The sequence below is a fragment of the Gekko japonicus genome, unplaced genomic scaffold, assembly GCF_001447785.1.
Source record: "Gekko japonicus isolate JY-2015 unplaced genomic scaffold, Gekko_japonicus_V1.1 scaffold1435, whole genome shotgun sequence".
Classification (NCBI taxonomy): domain Eukaryota; kingdom Metazoa; phylum Chordata; class Lepidosauria; order Squamata; family Gekkonidae; genus Gekko; species Gekko japonicus.
The window spans coordinates 134,112-146,899 of NW_015174883.1; the positions used below are offsets into that span (position 1 = coordinate 134,112).

The 12,788-nt window shown below is 49.7% G+C and overlaps 1 protein-coding gene across 1 annotated transcript in view; it reads right to left on the minus strand.

Annotated features, from left to right (window-relative positions):
- Window positions 1-12,788, minus strand: part of KCNQ4 (potassium channel, voltage gated KQT-like subfamily Q, member 4) — a 174,651-nt gene that overhangs the window by 59,243 nt on the left and 102,620 nt on the right. The window contains exon 2 of the mRNA XM_015424904.1: window positions 1,001-1,091. Coding sequence (XP_015280390.1) covers window positions 1,001-1,091 — 91 coding nt within the window. The remainder of the gene's footprint in view (window positions 1-1,000; window positions 1,092-12,788) is intronic.

Here is a 12,788-nt window from a genome sequence, read left to right on the forward strand (position 1 = left end):
GTGCCGAGCGGCAAGCGGCGTTTCTTGGCGCTACGCGCCGCCTCCGCCTCTGCCGCCGCTTCAGTTGTAGGCGCACGATCAAGCCGCGAGGGCTGATCGGGCCCGCTGGTGCTTCGCGCAGCCGAAGCCGCGGCTTGCGCGTCTCCCTCGTCGCCCGAGGAGAAGCCCTCGGGAAGTCCTCCTGTCGACATCGTTGGGCCGAATTTGCTCCTGGCCGACGATCTGAGGAGAAAGTCTTCGTCCCGATTGGGACAGAGAGAAACGAGGGGGAGAGCAGAAATGAAATAGAAAGGACAAGTAAGCTATTGAGGGTAAGTTCAGGCTAGAAAGATAAGGGAAAAAGATAGGAAAATGGAAGAAATTTGAAAAAGGCTATAGTCAGCTAGATAATGGCTGCTACTCCCTAGTGAGGCAGGAACAGAACTAAGGAGGAGGGGCTATTCCGAAGGCGCCAACAGGAAGGGGAAAAAACTTCTTCCTGCCTCCCTAGTGGCACGGTGGGAATAACCCATACAGATGTCCTCCGTCTCAGAGGGAGAAGGTAACTTCATGAGGTCAAGTCCCAAAATGTTGCGGGCTGGTCCAGAGAGCAAGTGAAAGGCTGTGTAGGCACCCTTAGGATGCTGCTGAGGCCCTACCGAGCCAGAAAAGTCCTGCTACCTCACCAGAGAGAGAGAGAGAGCAGGCTGAGTGAACAACTCACCTGGAGGGTTGTCTAGGAGAGCCACAAAACAGCCATCCACAGGTGGGTCTGCCATCACCTTGCTGAGGAGAAGGCACGGAGTTCCCGGGAGCAAAATGGCTTCCTCTCCTGCCCCTCCCCAAACCCTCCCCCAGAATATGCACTTTGCTCCTTTTGCTAGCCCACTGGAGAGGAGAAGGAGGCGGCTGGAGGGGAGTGGGTGGGAAGACTCACAGGAGGAAAGAACAGATTGGAGGGTGGGGCAGACAGCAGAGAGCAGGACGGATGAGAAGGAAGCCAAGGAGGCCCCCCCCTTACCAGGATGAAGAGACATTGGTTGGCGAATTTTTGATGTTCTGGGATGGTTGAAAACACAGACAGGACCAGACAACTGAAGACCAGCAGAAATCTGGAACAACAAAGGGAAGGGAACATTGGGTTAGCATATGCTGGCACCCTCAATGACCGTTCTAAAACCAGAACCGCTGGGATGGATTCCTTCCTCCATACTGCATCCCGCTTACTGCTGCCGTCAAATCCAGGCGCAACACAATCCCATTCTATGCCAGATTGTTCCAAGGGCTCGTCAGGGGCTAAAGTGTAGAGATTTTTTTATTTTGTGTGCCATGCCCTCAGTGATCCCTCATCCTAGCCCTAGGTTTTAACTGTCACTTTTACATGTGTGTGTGTTTGTGTGTGGTGGCTCAAGTGGCTAAGACGCTGAACTGCAGGCTGTGGAAGGTCGGTAGTTCAGCAGTTCGAGACCCCGGTGCCGCATGATGGAGTGAGCTCCCATCTCTAGTTCCAGCTCCTGCCAACCTAGCAGTTCGAAAGCAAGAAATTGCAAGTAGATAAATAGGTACCACTTCGGTGGGAAGGTAACAGCGTTCCGCGCGCCTTGGTGTTTAGTCATGCCGGCCACATGACCACAGAAACGTCTTCGGACAGCGCTGGCTGTTCAGCTTTGAAACGGAGATGAGCACCGCAACCCTAGAGTCGGATTCGACTGGCTTTCGAGCAAGGGAACCTTTACCTTTTTACACATATTTGAACTTGCTTTTAATGGTGGTGTTTTTGTTTGGCTTTTCATGGTTGTTTTTATTAGGTATGTCTTTAATCTCTGAGCCGCCTCTGTGTGGCCCTGATGAGGGCAGAGAGGCGGGGTGTACATTTTTGCAAATAAATACCCAATAAATAAAGCAGGGTTCCACTGGGCTATTCCATTTCCGAATATCTCTTATTATATTAAATCCAGTCTCAAGGAAAGCAGATCTGCAGGATCGTCTTGTTTGGAAAACACTGTCAAGAGGGGACAGTGATTTCCTCATGCTCAAAGCATTGGGAAGGGGGCGGCAGCGCTAAAACAGATCCATTTTGAATTGCCCTGACCCTGGGTGCCGCAGTACCCAAACTACAATGGATCTCTGGAAGGCTGTCCGTGTATGCATGTGGAAGCTCAAATCCAGTAGAGTTTTCCAATTTTAACGGAAATAAAGAGGAATGTCAGAAAGATGTCTTGGTGGACTGCACTCTCTCTCTCAGTCAGTGTGGGTGTCATAAGAGTGATTTTCTGCCCGAAGCACCACAATATTTCTGCTGGCCCTGCCAATGAGCATATAGAATCTATACTTTGATGGGAGCTGTAACATATACCTCGGCTAAGCTGCAGAAGGTCTGTTGTGGCTGTAGATGGCAGCAGCAGAAAGCCAGAAAAAACCACCCCAGGTCATCATCACTGGAGGCACAAAAAACTATGCAAAACTTTGGGAGCATTAGTTCTCCAGTCCCTGTGATGCCAATCAGCTCCCCACTTCCCGAAACAAGCTCAGCATGAAGCGAAAGATGCAGCCGCTCAGTAGAATACATCTTCCTCTGCAGGTGGGGGAAACACCATTTCTGAATGATCTCCAGGTCAAAAACTCCCCCCAAATTAATACACATCCGTTTGCTCCCTTTAATGCTAGGTTTCTCCTGGCGGGGAGCTTTTTACTCACATAAATCCATGTCAAATGTCTATTTTTTTAAAAAAAATGTCCATCAAGATGGGGGGGGATGGAGGATCCTTTCATGAACTACTGCATTCTGCGTTGATCAGGCAAACCACATTAGAACATTTGCTTTCTTCTACAGAACAGAGGTCTCTAGCTCTGTGAAGCCCTGTGGAACGAGGAATGCTGACAAATCTGCACGTGAACCTTTTTACCAGGTGAACAAATTGTTTTTGACAGCTATAACCACTCAACCAAATCTCTTTATCCCACCGCTGTCCAACACAAGCAATGTGGTGAATAGCTGGGCAGCTGTGCCACAGCTGTGCTGGTGGAGCTTCATTTCCTTCCGCCTTGCAGCTGCTGTTGTACAAGCCCAGCACGTGAAATGAATTCTCTCCCAGGGTCTGCATGATTGGGGACAGATAATTAAATGACATCGGTGTGTGTGTGTCTTTTTGCCATAAAGCCACAGCTGACTTATGGTGACACATCATTGGGTTTTCAAGGCAAGAGAGGAACAGAGGTGGTTTGCCACTGCCTGCCTCTGCATAGCAACCCTTTTTTGCCTTGCTGGTTTACCATCCAAGAACTAACCAGGGCTGACCCTGCTTAGCTTCCAAGATGTGACATGATCAGGCTAGTCTGGGCCAATGTTCCCTCTAAACTGTAGAATCCTGTGAGCAAAAATTCTACTTTGTGAGCTACCGGCATTAAAGTTGTGAGCAGCTGATTTGGCTACTGCATAAATTAGTGTGTTCTGGAGCCATCCTTCCTGAGCTGAAACAAAAATGTGTGAGCCGGAGGCTAAAAAACTGTGAGCTAGCTCACACTAACTCAGCTTAGAGGGAACACTGGTCTGGGCCATCCAGGTCAATGCAGGGGAAGACTATGATTCTCAGTCGGGGGAAGACTATGAGTCCCATGAGGCTGTGCAAAAACGTACATGTGCAAAACGTTGCCAATCCAACAGACCAATCATTAACATCAGTAATACAGACTTAGATTAACAACACCCTGACCTCAATAGCCCAGGCTATCCCGATCTTGTCAGCTCTCAAAAGCTAAGCCGGGTCAGCCCTGGTTAGTATTTGGATGGGAGACCACCAAGGAAGTCCAGGATCACTATGCAGAGGAAGGCAATGGCAAACCCCTCTGAATGTCCCTTCTCTCAAAAGCCCTACAGAGTCACCATAAATAGAACAGAATCATACGGAAGGGGCCATACAGACCATCTAGTCCAACCCCCTGCTTAATGCAGGATCAGCCGAGAGCATCCCTGACAAGTGTTTGTCCGGCTGCCGCTTAAAGACTGCCACTGAAGAGGAGCTCACCACCTCCCTAGGCAGCTGATTCCACTGTTGCACAACTCTTACTGTAAAAAGGTTTCTCCAAATACCCAGCTGGTATGCCCTTAATTTAAACCCATTATTACGAGCAGGGCTCTAGTCGGGGGGGAGCTCTCAGGTACAGAGCTCCGGAAGAGAACCTCTAGGGGGCGGGGCGGTCATGTGGTGAAGCCCCGCCCCCTTCTTTACCCCGCCCTCTGCTTCGATCCTCATTCCGTTTGGGAATGAGGATGAAGCAGGAGGGTAAGTAGCCGGGCCTTCTGACACACTTCCGGTGATGTCAGGGGGTGTGGCCTTCTGTCACTTCCGGTGATGTCAGGGGGCGTGGCATATGCAAATAAGTTATGCTAATGAGTTATGCTAATGAGCTCCGGCAGCTCTTTTTCTACAACAAGACCCCTGATTACGAGTACTATCCTCCCTGCCCTCCTCTAAGTGACAGCCCTTCAAACACTTGAAGAGAGCAATCATGTCCCCTCTCAACCTCCTCTTCTCCAGACTGAACATTCCCAAGTCCTCACAGGGCTTGGTCTCCAAGCCCCCGATCATCCTCCTCGCTCTCCTCTGCACCTGCTCCATTCTGTCCACATCCTCTTTGAAGTGAGGCCTCCCAAACTGCACACAATACTCCAGGTGCAACCTAAAGAGGTGGTGGGTCCACCCACAGCTTCCTGGCTTTCACAGGAGGGCGGGCCTTCCCCCAAGAGCGGGAGTGCTGATTGGAAGGTAGTTCTAGATTTACATACCCCTATGTTAACCCCTCCCTTGTTTTTTAACCCTGTAATTTCCCTCCTGATCCCTGTCCCTTGTCAGGTTCCTTAGCAGGAACACACCACACATCAAGGCTTCTCAAGAAGATAAGTGTTTTAATGATGGTCCATTACTAAGAACGAGTATACAGCTTGTGTCAGGAATCGCCGGCAATATGATGGCCACTGACTTATAGTAAAATCAAACATCTCCCCCACCCCAAAATAAGCTGAAGCCAATGATTACATTTCGCGTGCAGGCAAGCAAACGGCTGCACGCCCAAACTGTTAAAATTCCAAGGCCGGGCAATGACGCAGCTGCAAGAAATAACAAGGTGAGAGCAGAGATAAGCAGTGAAAAGCTAGACAGGATGAGCTGGCGTGGAGAAGCCCCCTCCACATTCCAACACCATGACAGGGCTACCTGACATCCCTCTGCTGGGCAACGTTCTTGTTGGCCCCTGGCCAAGTAGCCAATGGGGTTCCTACCAAGGCTGGAACACTGCCACCTAGTGGGGAGACCAGCTGCCCCCCATGGCTCAGCTCTGCCATTATTTCCAGCACACTCAGTAAAATATACGTGTATATTTATTTTTATGGATTTATTTCTATCCAGCACACTCAATACAGTATTTCCATGGTGACTCTGGACACCATTAAAACAATAAAAGGTAGAGGTTCCCTGCTCATCTCTGTTTCAAAGCCGAAGAGCCAGCGCTGTCTGAAGACGTTTCCGTGGTCATGTGGCCGGCATGACTAAACACCAAGGCGCACGGAACGCTGTTACCTTCCCACCAAAGTGGTACCTATTTATCTACTTGCAATTTCTTGCTTTCGAACTGCTAGGTTGGCAGGAGCTGGAACTAGAGATGGGAGCTTACTCCGTCTTGCGGCACCCGGGTCTCGAACTGCTGAACTACTGACCTTCGACAGCCTGCAGTTCAGCCTTAACCACTTGAGCCACCGCAGCTCCATTTAAAACATTTAAAACAATAGTGCAACAATAAAAATGTCATTTCTATAACTAACTACAGCAGCCATCAGCAATGCTCCCTCTAAGCTGTGGAGTCTTGTGAGCAAAAATTCTACTTTGTGAGCGACTGGCATTAAAGTTGTGAGCGAGCGATTTGGCTGCTGCATAAATTAGTTTGCTCTGGAGCCATCCTTCCTGAGCGAAGACAAAAATGTGTGAGCCGGGGGCTAAAAAACTGTGAGCTAGCTCACACTAACTCAGCTTAGAGGGAACACTGGCCATCAGCCTGAGCTTATCAGTGTTTGGAAACCAAGCAGGGTTGGCCTTGGTTAGTACTTGGATGGGAGATCACCAAGGAAGTCCACAGTTGCTATGCAAAGGAAGGCAGTGACAAACCTCTCTGAATGTCTCTTCTCTCAAAAACCCTACAAAGTCACCATAAACAGAACTGAATCATAGAATCACACAAGAGTTGGAAGGGGCCATACAGGTCATCTAGTCCAACACCCTGCTAAATGCAGGATCAGCCTAGAGCATCCCTGACAAGTGCTTGTCTAGCCGCTGCTTAAAGACTGCCAGTGAGGGGGACCTCACCACCACCCTAGGCAGCTGATTTCACTGTTGAACAACTCCTTCTGTAAAAAAGTTTCTCCTAATATCCAGCCGGTACCTTCCCACCCTTAATTTAAACCCTCTGCTGCCAACAGGAACAGCTCCCTGTGCTCCTCTAAGTGACAGTCCTTCAAAAGCTTAAAGAGGGCAATCAGGTCCCTCCTCAACCTCCTCTTCTCCAGACTGAACGTTCCCAAGTCCTTCAGCCTTTCCTCATAGGGCTTGGTCTCCAGGCCCCCGATCATCCTCGCTGTGACTTGACATTCAAGTTGTGCCTTGACGGCACTTTCCACTACCACCACCACCAGATTAACAACATGAGTGAGACTATTTTGTTTTAAAGTGTTTAATCGACTGAATGGTTTACTCACTATTTACAAAATTGGCTGTGGAGCAGCAGACAGCAATGACAGCTCTGTGGCTGCATAGAAACATGCATGAGTGAAATGCTACTGACTGAACCCTCTGTATCATTTGAAAACACAGAAAGGAATCGGCCCAATAGGTTTCAACTGCTCACAAAGAGCTGAACTATCTGACAAAACAATGAAACCTGTATGCTTGCCAGGCACTTGAGTGTCGCCAGAGGGAACCAGCTTCTACGAAATCCCCTTAAAGATAGAAAAAAAGCCCTTATCCGGCATTAAAACCCACACTGCTTAATTTTATGTTTTAAAAGTGCAAGGCCTGAATTCTGCATCTAGGCAACATATTTTGTGCTTGAAGACTCCTTCAAAAACAAACAAACCAACTGAGTTTTGAGCCTTCATGGCTGCAGAGGTGCGACTGGAAACCTCAGCAAGGGAGAAAGGACTGAACAGTGCTCAGGCTGGGGTGGTATTTTAGAACTTAGCGAGGCTAACCCTCACCACCACCAGAACGAATCACGCAAAGGCTGGCTACTTTGCTTAATGGGGGAATCACAGAATGCAACTTTCCTCAGCACAGAACGAAGCAAACTTGGTTATCTGCAGCCCCAACAGACATGTGAAGCACCAGTGTCAGTATCCTTGTCTGTACAGGGCTGCAGACTTTCCACCATCGTATACAAGAAAAATAAAATACAAGCCATACAAGTTGGGCAGCAGAATTTGGCCTCCTGAAAACCACAGCTTCCGTATCCCCACCCCCACCCCACCCCAATTCAGATCTCTAGCCCACAGGGCTCCAGATCCAGGCTTGCAAAGCCTGGAGGTATCTCCCAAACCAGAAGGCAGCTAAGGAGGATGTGCAACGGCTACAGAACAGGACTTCAACTGTGCAATGGCATGGCCTTCCCCTCCCCTGGCACAGTGGAGGCAGAAAAAAAAATAATGCAAGCTAAGGAAACACATGCATATTCACATAATTAAACTCCTGTTTATTAAGTCTGTAAGATTTGCTTTTCTCCTCCTTCCTTGCAAGGATTCAGCATGTGGGGGGGGGGGAAGACTGCACCAATGTATCTGGAGAAAAGAAGAAGTTAAGCCCAATTTGGGGGAATCAAACTGTATTATATTATCACATTAGACCCAGTTATGCCTGCCCCCCCCCATAACACTAGAGCTTGGGGGTCACTCAGTGAAAGCGATAAGTGATCAGTTCAGGACAGGTCCAAACTGCTGCCAGTGGAGAAAGGTTCATGGATTGGACTTTCCTGCCTTCTCCCCACCCCCTGAAGCTCACAAAGCCCACCCTCCCAATTCTGCTGTTGGGATTTGGGGAACTTGGGGGGGGGGGGAATCAGCAAAATTCATCCTCTCTCTGTCAACCAAGGTGCTATTCTGTTAGCATATGGGCTGTTACGGCATTTGCAAATCCGTTCTCCCTTCTTCCCACTACAAGTAATTCACAGCCACAAGACACAACTTCATCACTTATTCGAACTGATTTTCTGATAGACCCGTGGTCCATCAGTGCACATTCACTACAAGAGCAAAATGGAACCTCCCAATTCAGAGGTAGCTTATCTTTAGATATTAAGACGCTGGTGATAAATAATGGGAGGGAAAGCTGCGGCTTGCTTGTTCATGTGTCAGATGCTGCTGCCAGATAGGAGGCTAGACAAGATGTGGAGCTTTGAGCCAATCCAGCCAGGTTCTACTTCAGGTACTACTAGCATTTTCTGAACTTCACTCTGGAGGGGAAGAATTACACCTGAGTTTAGTCAGCATTCACTATGGTAAAACTGTCTGTTGCAAATCTGGCAACTGTACCTAATTCTGTTATTATTTATTTTTATTACAACATTTATACCCTTCCTTTCCTCATGGTTCAAGGCAGCTTAGGTAAAGGTAAAGGTCTCCCTTGCTCAAAATCCAGTTGAGTCCGACTCTAGGGTTGCGGTTTAGATTTATGGAACCCCAATGGGGTTCCTACCACGGCTGGAACACTGCCACCTAGTGGAAAGACCAGCTGCCCCCCATGGCTCAGCTCTGCCATTATCTCCAGCACACTCAGTAAAATATACGTGTATATTTAGATTTATGGATTTATTTCTATCCAGCACGCTTAATACAGTATTTCCATGGTGACTCTGGACACCATTAAAACAATAAAAGGTAGAGGTTCCCTGCTCATCTCCGTTTCAAAGCCGAAGAGCCAGCGCTGTCCGAAGACGTTTCCGTGGTCATGTGGCCGGCATGACTAAACACCGAGGCGCACGGAACGCTGTTACCTTCCCACTGAAGTGGTACCTATTTATCTACTTGCAATTTCTTGCTTTCGAACTGCTAGGCTGGCAGGAGCTGGAACTAGAGACGGGAGCTCACTCCGTAATGCGGCGTACTCGGGTCTCGAACTGCTGAACTACCGACCTTCCACAGCCTGCAGTTCAGCGTCTTAACCACTTGAGCCACCGCAGCTCCATTTAAACCCCATCAAAAGCCCTGGCAAAAAAGCAAGCCTTGCAGTGCGCTTCCTGAAGATCTCCAGGGAGGGGAGGGCCCCCCCTTCACCTCTTCTGGGAGCACCATTCACAGAGCCAGAGCCACCATGGAAAAGGCCCTGGCTCTGGTCTATGCCAGATGCCCCACCCTAAGTGGTGGGATAGCCAACAGATTACCTCTCTCCCTGCCTTCCTTGGGGCTTTGCCGGCCCAGGGAAACCCAATCTCCCCCTGCAACGGCAACCCTATCCTTGGCCAGCCTTCAATACTTTCCCACTCTCTCCCAGAGAGCAGCAAGGGAAAATGCTGATGGCAAACAAGCAAAAAGGGAGTGAGAAGACAGTATTACGAGGGCTTTGTAGAATGATCAGAGTCGGGCCAGAATTTTAAATATTTAATTGCTAAAACGAGAGAGCAGCTTTGTGGCTGTTCTCTGGAGAACGGTGCAAGAGAGCACTCACACTGTGGGCTAGATGTTCTGGGTTCCATTACTGCACTAATGACAGAGATAGCCTCAGACTGCCAGAAAGGCTGCAGGAGGGGAATGAGCAGGAGGTGGCTCACACATGGGGAGGCTGGACTCCAGGCTGACTCTCCGGCCAAGCCACTCAAGCGGCTTCTTGGGGCTGCACTGTAAGAAGGGTGCTGGTGGACCACGGGACAGGAGGAGCATGGGAGGAGACTGGCATCCCATCCTAAGCGTAGACATCTATCCGGGTCCAAGCCAAACCCCCGTGACTGGGGCAGATTCCACGTTTTGACGGGCCCTGGGCAGAGTGCTCAAGGCCCCCCTCCTCTCCCCTGCCCACCACACCTCCCTTCCTGCCCCCACCCATGTACTTACTCCTTTGCATCCTTCCCCTGCCCACTCATGACCCCATGCCCATAGTCATCTGTATGCCCTTCCCCATAGTGACACTGGGTGGGTCTGTGTAGTTGGGAGTGCCGCTGCTGCGACCGTCCCCCCTGGTGCACTCTGGAGCACAGGAGGTAGAGTGCTTGCAGGGATTAGGCAGGGGAAGGGTGTGCAGGCAGGCGTCAGAGGAGGGAGAGAGCCCTGGCAAGACGGCAACCACTGGCAACCTGGGCCCAGCAGGGCATAGGAGTCCTTTGCTTGGGGTAAAGCATGTTCTGTCAGGACCACAAGACCACTGAAAGCCAGGATGCCGTAGTGGTTGGAGTGTTCGACTGGGATCTGGGAGAACTGGGTTTGAATCTCCACTCTGTTGTGGAAGCTTGTTGGGTGACCTTGGGCCAGTCACATACACTCTCAGCCAAACTTCCCTCATGGGGTTGTTGTGAGGATAAAATAGAGGACAAGACAACAATGTAAGATGTTTGGAGTCCTCACTGGGGGGAAAGGTGGAGTATAAATGAAGTAACATTATGGCAAATGGTGGATGGAACACCCAGCTGTGCAGGGACTCTTGAACATAACGCATCAAGCTGCCTTCTTCTAAATCAGACCACTGATTCAAGATCAGTCTTGTCTGCTCAGATTGGCAGTGGCTCTCCAGGGTCTCAGGCGGAGGCCTTTCACATCACCTACCGCCTGGCCCCTAGAACGGGAGAGGCCAGGGATTTTACAAGATAAGGAAAGAAGTACGCACAAACAAAGGCTTATTAAAACTATGCAGGGCAAGGGGGAAGCAGAGAGAACTTTGTCTCCCTCTCCACTAGCACTAGAAACCAGGACCACCCAAATATTTCGGCAGCAGCTTCAGGGAAAACGTCTGGGACTCACTTGCTATAAAATACAGCAACTAACATAGGTATTGCCCGGGAAGAGGGGCTAGACAAATTCACGGAGTAGGGGTTCATTGGTGGCTATCAGGCATGAGAGCCAAAAGGAAATGTCATTGGTCAGACGCTAATGAATAGAGGGTCCGGTAGACATCACTAGAGTGAAGTGTTGTTTTCATGCAGTGATTTGTGGCTTCATGAAAGGCGTTTGGCTGACCCCGATTAGAACCAGGATGCTAGACCAGTCTGACTTTTGACCTGATCCAGCAAGGCTCTTCTTGCATTCTCACAAACCCAGAGGGCAGGACTGTTGGGGGGGGGGAGGTTTCTCTCTGCAGGCTCCAAGCTTGCGATTGCTCCCCTTTTGCCCACCGCTAGCCTCCCACAGAGCAACCAGGCTTTGGAGATCTCCCCTCTCCAGTTGATCATTCTTTCCCCATAGCTTTTTATGTCCCAACTCAACATCAATCTTCTAGTCCCTATAGCAGGCTTACACAACCATGAATGACAGCCGGAGCAGAGCAGTATGCAAGGTTGGTGGGGGGCATCTGGGTGAATGGGTCCCAAGCAATGTTCCCTCTAAGTTGTGGAGTCTTGTGAGCCAAAAATTCTACTTTGTGAGCTACTGGCGTTAAAGTTGTGAGCAGGCAATTTGGTTACTGCATAAGTCAGTTTGCCTTGAAGTCATCCTTCCTGAGCTATGACAAAAATGTGTCAGCTGGAGGCTAAAAAACTGTGAGCCAACTCACACTAACTCAGCTTAGAGGGAACACTGGTCCCAAGTCATGCAATATATGGTACCACAGGAATGCAAGAGCCTGCTAATTTCAGGGCCAGGAACCTGGTTTTAACGGCAAGATGAATCCCTAAATAGACCACGTTTAGACGCAGCAGTGCCAGTCTGTTTGGGGGGGGGGGTGGAGTAGAAATCCCAGACCTGACAGCAGCATTAATACCTTTTGATTAGGACCAACTGAATTGTCACAAAAAAGTCAGCAAATGTTCAAGTTCCCAGAACTGTGATAGGATCATCAGGCTAAATGTACAGCTACTGTAATGCCTGGACTAAACAGATCATATTTCAGCCGGGGGGGGGGGGGGGGGGAGTGTTTCAGGGCACGAAGAAAACTCGCAAGTCTGCAGTTTGTAGCAGTTTAAAAATGGAAGTCCAGAAGGTATTGCAGACTTAATTAGACCGTACAGTGCCACATAGGTTTCAAGATGCATCAGAGCCTATAGGGACTGCAAAGCGAAGCAAAATGAAGACAGCTTATCAGCCCAGCACAACTGCCTCCCTCTAAGGCATGCGGGGTGGTATATGCACTTTACCCTTCCCCCATTTTATCCTCACAACAGCTCTGTAAGGTAGCCTTGGCTTTGAGAGAATGACTGGACCAAGGTCACTCGGGAAGCTTCCACGGCCAAGTGGGGGATTTGAACCTAGGTCTCCTAATCCACCATGCTGCCCTTGACACCCCAGTAGCAACCACCCTACGGTTTTTCTCCCTTTGGAAATCTGAAAAATACAGGTGTTCAGAACATAAAAAGAGCCCCGCTAGATCAGACCACTGGTCCATCTAGTCCAGCATCCTGACTCACACAGCCACCAACCAGTTCCTCTCAGTGGTCATTTCGTAGAAAAACTCATTAGCATAACTCATTAGCATATGCCACACCCCCTGACATCACCGGAAGTGTGTCATAAGGCCACAAACCCCGCCCCCAACAGTCCCAGCCGCCGCCGGCGGCCTTGCAGGTCCACTGCCGAGCCCCATGAGGGGCCCGGCGGTGGACCTGCAAGGCCGGCGGGAGTGCAAGGAAGCTCC